Source organism: Pyxicephalus adspersus, chromosome 12 (assembly GCF_032062135.1).
Source record: "Pyxicephalus adspersus chromosome 12, UCB_Pads_2.0, whole genome shotgun sequence".
In the NCBI taxonomy this organism is placed as follows: domain Eukaryota; kingdom Metazoa; phylum Chordata; class Amphibia; order Anura; family Pyxicephalidae; genus Pyxicephalus; species Pyxicephalus adspersus.
The window spans coordinates 14,154,105-14,162,071 of NC_092869.1; the positions used below are offsets into that span (position 1 = coordinate 14,154,105).

Genomic DNA, 7,967 nt, shown 5'->3' on the forward strand with positions numbered 1-7,967 from the left:
CAGACAAAGCAATCCAGGAGTTTATTAAAGCAAAGAAGAGGAATATTTTTTTTAATGGCCAAGTAAGTCACCTGATCGGAACCCAATCGTGCATGTATTTCACTTGTTGAAACTTCGGACACAAAGACCCACAAACAGCAACTGAAAGCCGCTACAGTAAAGGCCTGGCAGAGCATTAAAAAGGAGGAAACACAGCATCTGGTGATGTCCACGAGTACAAGACTACAGGCTGTCATTGCCAGCAAAGGGTTTTCATCCAAGTATTAGAAATGAACATTTTATTTTCACCTTTAAATTTTGGGCCCTTTACTGAAGTGATTGTGTTAAAAAAAGGCTTTAGTTCCTCACTTTTTTATGCAATCTTTTTGTTCAACCCACTGAATTAAAGCTGAAAGTCTGCAATCCAACTGCATCTGAGTTGTTTCATTTAAAATTAATTGTGGTAATGTACAGAACCAAAATTAGGAAAAAGTTGTCCCTGTCCAAATATTTATGGACCTAACTGTATAAAGTTCTCTAAAAAAGTACAAACCTCTAACACCTCAGAGTTGCCATTGCCCAGAATGCAGAAAGTGCTCCAGCAGCCTCTGAAAATGTCATATGCAAAATTTTAAGCCATAAAGATTTTAACAAACATCACAGGCACATATATAGGCTAGAAATGCATGCGCATTAGGAAGCAGCCAGAAGCCTCCTGGGATGCGTGACGTGAGTATCCCAGAAGGCTCTGCATTTCCATTATGTCTTTTAGTTTTGGTCCACTTCAGGGTCTGTGGGAAGACCAAGCTGGCATTCTTGCCCCCAGTTCAATATCTGTGCTGAGGCAGGGCTCTCTCTGTATGCTCCAAGAATCAGCTAAATGTTCATTTTTCATTATGCCAATATACACGCCCTACAAAAAGTTGTACATAAAAAAGAAAGAAAACCAGAAAGGCTGTGCGGTAAGCAGGTAGCAAATCATGAATGTCTAAAAACAAAGAATATTGGAGGAATTTGCATGCAAGTGTTTATAAATCATTTTGGCTCATTGCCAACATGGATCAACATATTTTGCCTAAAAACAAGCAAATTCGCTCACATATAGTAGACAAACTCCAAGAACTACCACTTTGCATATGCAGACCTAATTCTGGGTTATATATATTACAATTCTGATTTTATATATTAAACAAGGAAAATTCCTTGGGGATAATGGTGTTCAGTGGCAGCATATTTGTTGGCTGCGCATTCCACATCTCAAAGGTGATCTATTTGTGATTTTAGTTATTTTCTTTGGTTTTCAGTGTGATTTTGAGTCCAGCCCTCAGTGGGTTAAAGATTTTGGTTTCTATTGACCAACCCTGTGTTATTTTGTTCTCAATGAATTACACCATGTATAACTACAGATTTTTAACCTGAATATTTTGGTTAACAAACCTACAAGCCACAACGGGTATTACTCACTGCAACAAATATACACATCAATACTCTCTTTATAACAACTAAAACATTATAGCATCCATTGTAATATACAGTGAAAAGTAATCTAAGGGCTCATTTAGAATGAGGTAGTGAAAAGCATTTAACTGTGGCGAATTGCTGCTTTGAATGCAGCCCAAGCACAAACTAATACAAAAAAAGAAAAAAAAGGCAGAGATGCCATTTTTGCTGAACTGGATGCCCAAAATAGAAGGGTTGCCTAATGCAATATGTAGTAAAGTGCATTTGTTAACACACTACAAAACAGTAAGCTTTAATAGGCTCAAAGTGTATTTTCTTCAAGAAAAGATTTACAGTACAACTTTTTCATGGACATGAAATATGTTGCATACTGGATATTCACAATAAACATGAAACCATGTCTACAATACCTCCTTCTAAAACGGTGCTTTAACAATCATTCATTGTAAAATGTATATTAGCTGATTTGACAATAACACAATTTTTTTTAACATAATTTCTTGTTCACATTGCTAGCAGGCTGTTAAGGCAGCAATTGTCAGAAGGTTAACAGCCAATAATCATTGGTAGGCAGGTAACAGGTGTTTGTGAACTGCTGTGGTAGAACTTAAGTTCTCATGCACTTACTGCAGCATCTGACAATCAGTTGTCTTTGAACAGATTTTGAAAACATTTATATAGCATCAATATAGTTTGTTTTTTACCTTTATCTGTAGGCATTAAATAAATGAAGATTTAAATGTTGGCTTATTCAAATATGTAAGGGAAAAAACAACCTCATGTAAAAAATTATGCCCTGGAAAAAACTGTTTTATTACCTGTTGTTGCTGCCTGTATATTTGTTATTTTTCCCCCCCACTATCTGTATTGGGATGGCAAGATAGTATAACAACCTAGGCATGTGACTATGGGCCAAATATTCTTAACTAGACAAAAGGCTGCAAATTAAATGTTTTATTTTTTATTTTACTTTTCACTTGTTAGGAGCATATAATTGCAGGGAGAACATAGCCAAAGGAAATCACCTATTTCTGCGATAAAGAACCTCCCTAGTCTCTATTTTTTATTTTTTAGGAGATTAGTTCTGCTTTATTATTTGGCTGGTCAACACATTTAAATTGAACAGCTGCCAAATCTCAAGGGGAGGCCAAAACCTTCCATCTGTTTAAAACATATCAAAAACAAAAATGTATATTTTCAGGTCATCAGTCTTTAGAAGTGGTAGCTGCATTGGTTTCTTTTTTCAGGCCTTTTATTTTCACCTGGGGATTTTGCAAACATGCTTTACAACCTCTGTGACAAAATTTACTTTTCCACTGTAGCTATAAAGGGTGCTATTGTTGCCAATATATAACATTTTTGTTTCTGGATGCTTCAAGGAACCTAAAAATATTGGTTTGAGAAGTTTAAGTGCCACCACCTGTACTTTAGTCATTGGTTTCAAAGTTATTTTTTACTTGAACATTATTACATAAAGTCTCCACCACACTAAACTAGAAGTTAAGTCCAAGGAGAATGGGATCACTCAAACCCATTTGAATGGAAAATCGAAGCATCAGTGTTTTCTTTAATATCATTGAGAGGAAAATCTGAAGTGCTTACGATTTCTGCAGATTGGTTTTATAACTAGACAACTGTCCAATAATCCTTAAATTTGTGAAAGAGATTAGGTATGATAATGGTAAAACTCTGGATACAGCATATGCAAATCCCTATATTTCTGTAACTTTGTGCTCCATTTTTTCAAACCAATGAACCCTGTACATCTGGGTTCAGTCATCTTCGTCTCAAAAAGGTTCCATAAGAAGAATGAATAGTAGGGACAACAAAATGCATCCCTGACCTGTACTTTCCCAAAACCATCTTAAGGGAAAAAACTAGACAACTTTATGCTCCTACTCACTTGCTTACTCATCATCCTATACATATTCAGTTGATCCAGGTCAGTTAACACAAATATAATAAAATATTTAAATACTTCCTGCAGAACAGTAACAGGTTTGATTCTGCCACAACATTTAAAAAATTCTTGTAATGTACATAGATCACACAAAGAGGATTTTTCTCCTTCAACAATACAAGCTTCAAAGTCCAAAGATTTACCTACACTTTCTGAAGTGAACTATTTGATCTCTTGATGCTTTTGCTGAATAATTAACTAGAAATGCAAACTTTCATTTTATTTATTTATAAAGCATTCAGTATTTTTCCCTGAATGTTTTTAGGCTGGGTGGGAAGAAGCTGAAGGCGGATGGTGGTCCCTGTATTGTAGCAGTAACAACCCAAAAACAACTGGGTGGTTACTGAAAAGTGCAGGGTGGTGCTACCCGCCTAAAAAAAATGTGGAAAACCACTTCTTACTCCAAATACCAACTGAGACAGTCTATCTAATATAGCTTTCAGCGATGGTTTGGCAAAGATTTTGCACTATTCCTTTACAGAAGAGTTGACACTATTTTGTAGTACAGTGGGATGAAAAATATTGCAGGAAGCATGGTTATCAGCATTTTCCAGCTGATTCACAAATTTAAATCTCAGCACCTGGCCAAACCTACTGCTTTCTTGACTTCCTCAGATGCAGAAACACCCTCATTAGGTGCTGAAGTGTCTGGGAAGAGAGTGTGTATATTTAGGATGCTGGTGTATAAAATAGTACCTGGATTTTGGACAGACTTTTCTTTGCAGATTTGTGCATGCCTTTTATGTCTGTCAAGCCTTTAGTTGTGCTTTAAAAAAAAAACCTATAGACCAGCCAGCTAAACAGCAATTTAGAATTAAAGACAGTTAAAGCAACAAAAATGTATTCAAAGTAGCAGAATACAAATAACGTTCAGAGTATAAACTCTTTCCAGGTTTAAAATAAAAACATAACTGAGAAGGCTGCAACTGTAAATGGCTGCACAGTCGAGATCTTGCTAGATCTGGAACACTCAAGTATAAGACTGGGGAAGCTTCACCAAAACTGCAGCTGGGTTGTAAAGCCCAACTCCAGCAAATTTTTCTTCATTTTCAAATTTTAAAAATAAAATTACCTGTAGTAAATCTGAAAAGATCGATCACCTGCCTCTGTGGCAACTGTATAATAGAAATGGGATGCATCACCAACCCAAGAGGACACAGTCAGCAGTAAACCATTATCTACTGATACATTATCTACTTCTACACCTTGCTCACTATGCTAAAATTGTCATTGTCTTATTGTCCTCATTTCCTGACCTTACAGGCGGCGAGGGGAACTGAGTCCAACAATAAACACACACGGCGGTTAGAACAAGACCATAACGGGGAAAAAGACAAAAGACATTGCAATATTTCTACAAAATGCCATTTTCTTTTTGCCCCTATTTCTGAAAGTGGTGATCAGCCAAAGAGATCTCCACATTTGCAGAACACTCTTTAGACATTTATTAAGTTGCAATAAGCCTGACTGATACCTTACGAATTTGAAAGAGGAAAACACCAAAGGCTACAACTGTTATTCGTGGTGTTTCTTTCTATCACCTTAATCACCGCTTTTGTCCATTTAGGTGTAGTACGATTAAGCAACCACTAGCTTTCTGGTGAGCAGACACAATGTAAGTCCATGGACAAGTACTTATCACCGCTTTTAAAAGTGATGATAAGCCAGGAGTTGGTGACCACTACCCTATTCAAGGTAATAGGGTTTCTGATCAATTCAGAATGATAAAGTTTTTGTGTAAACCAAGTTTTCACATAAATCAGGCCTGGCCTTAAAATTACAGTCCAATGGCTGTATTAGTCCTAAAATAAGTCTGGACATTCTTTTCCTGAGCACAATTTTCACAGTGATTGAAGTAAATTAAGGTGCATTCAGTGGGTATAGAACTAAAAGATTTTTTATAGAAATGAAAACGTTAAAGCCTGTGTTGCTATCTGGGATGCTTTTAGGGAGAGTCTATCCTAGGCTGCGTGCACAAAAGATCTTTTCCAGAGAGGAAGAGTGGGAAATGAAGGAAGGAGCACTGTACACAGTGCCTTTTCTGTTCTATCCAATCGCAATTGGTCATTCATGGATCCGTCCTGATGGATCCATGAAAGATGGGCGGGTGACCACTGTACACGTCAGATTCTTGCCCGAGAGCACGACTGTTCATACTGAGTGGGAATTCTATGACATATGTATATAGGTTTACTTCCCACCACAAAAAGCCTAAAAGATTTATTTTATCTCGTATTTGGGGAGATTTACTAACAAACTCCTAGGTTCATTTTAAAGATATGTGGTAGCCAGGGACCCTCTTCCACAAACCATGTCCCTATTGAAGAATGATTGGCTGGAGATCCAGTTGCCTGGAGTAAGGCTTTAATATAGAATGCCTGCATACAGCATTATATTTTTTTTACAGATCCCACATAGCAACAAGAAACAGTAAAACAAAACTGGTAATTAAATAAAAGGTGGTTTATAAAATGCCCACAATATTCAGGTGGTTAAAGAATAGAATAGAATAAAGAAAAAAAACAATATTTTGATATCTGGAGATTGCAGGAGGTACAAACTATTTTAGGATATTTTTCAGTATGGAGTTCCAAGCATTCTATAAAAACAAATAAACACTTTTGAGTCCCTTGGGTTTACAGATACAAGGCATCAACAACCAACAGAAGTGACTGGTAGAAGCTTTGTTAATTATATCTGCTAGTAATGTAACTGATAGCTCACTCTGTTCCAGGACAGGTCATTGTAATCCCAATATATGGATGTAATACGAGATAGCATTGACTACCATGGGTACCACATCAATACATCATCCTCATTAACTCCATAAATGCCGTGCACAAACCCTTCTCGTGAATTAATTATCAGATTATTAAAGGACACTTTTCAGCATACGGCACCAAGTTTCAGCGCTGTCATTTCTAGTAAACTCATACAACACACATTATTTGTGTTAGTTTTTGCAAAAAAAAAAAAAAAGTAAAGCAAATGTCAAAAGGAAGAGACACACACAAACATTGCTGCCTAAGTCACAAACACCTCCCCTTTCTCCAGCAGCATTACCTGGGAATACAGCTGGGGCTGGAGCCGTCTATCTCCCAAGTGGCAAACAAGTTCATGGGCACCGGCCTGTTCAGTGCCCCAGGGAAACTAAGCCTCCCCTTATCTGCCATGGTGGCTGTTGTCTCCTCCCGATGAGCAGAAGCGATATCGCCTGCCTCTGGGTGGAGGACGCAGACAGGGTCCTCTGGTCACATCTCTCCCACAATCTGAACTCCTTGCCTTTCTTCTGCGCGGACTCGCCAACCCAGGGAGCGCGCCGCTGCAATTCTGCTGCTTTGGGTTTGAATAACAAATGCTTTATTAGCAAAGCCTTTTCACTCTACACTGTGTATGGACCACAAGACAGACCCCCTCCGCCGCATCACGAGAGCGCGTTCCCGATTCCAAATTTGGCTGACCATTCGCCAGCCGCCTAGCCTATCAGCGAGCTCCTGTTTGTTTCACCGTTAGTATTATCCAGTGGAGCAGACCTGGGAGAAACGCCCGGACGGAAATGACGTCGTAGTAAAAGCCGGAGACTTTGTTGTGGTGCATTGTGAAATAAATGATTAATGAGAGCGTTTTCTACATGTAGTAGATCGGGTTCAGAGAGTGTGAAGACATTAATACCCCGTCACATGCAATACCTGGAATCCAGATCTGTGATCAGAGGTTAAAGCGATGAGGCATCCAAAAAAAAAGGTCCTGACAAACAATGTAACATTTAGACTAACTTCAGATGGTCATTGGGAACAGATATTTCCACGTGACCCCCCCCCTTTCGCCCAAGTCATGTAGCAGCCCAAACCTCTGTGCTGGTTTTTATTAAAACATCAATTCAATATTTGACAGAGGGCCCCTGGCAGTACTGCTCACTACAGGCCCAATACATTTCCCATGGGGAACCATGAGTAGGACGGACACTACGTGTCTCATAAATAAAAAGGTAGAGGAATATCCTAACAGCCTGGGGATTTTGATGGCAAATTCAGAAATAATGATGGCATTAAACCAAATTTTGTAAAATACAATTTCCTTAATTTACATAACTCAAATTTAAAACAACATACTTTTTTATTGGTGATTTAAAACCAAAACCATGCATCAGTACATGTACTGCAAACTGATGCCACTGCCCAGGCTTCAATAAAATACAAAGGCATTAATTAAATATACATGACCAACTTGGTCTTTTAATTTTTTGTTACAAACAGGCCTAAGCAGGGTAAATACCTCTTTTGACTTTAGTGGCGAAAAACTGCCACTTCAGGAAATTATTTAGGGTACATGCACAAATAACAGTGAATCATTTCATACAACACATTATGGGATGTCTGTGTCTAAGAATGTATAATCATAGATTTTAGAATAATGGGGAAGAGAGTTCTCTATATGGACCATTTATATATTTATACAGGGTGATCATATCCCCTCTTAAACATCTCTTCTCAAGGGAGAATAGATTCAGTTCAGCTAATCTCTCCTCATAGCTGAGCTCCTCCATTCCTTTTATTAATTTAGTTGC

The 7,967-nt window shown here is 37.9% G+C and overlaps 1 protein-coding gene across 1 annotated transcript in view; it reads right to left on the minus strand.

Annotated features, from left to right (window-relative positions):
- Positions 1–6,888, minus strand: part of PACS2 (phosphofurin acidic cluster sorting protein 2) — a 171,531-nt gene extending 164,643 nt beyond the window's left edge. Inside the window, exon 1 of the mRNA XM_072428760.1 lies at positions 6,464–6,888. Within this exon, the coding sequence (XP_072284861.1) occupies positions 6,464–6,573 (110 nt within the window). The 5' untranslated portion in view covers positions 6,574–6,888. The remainder of the gene's footprint in view (positions 1–6,463) is intronic.
- Positions 6,889–7,967: the final 1,079 nt, after the last annotated feature.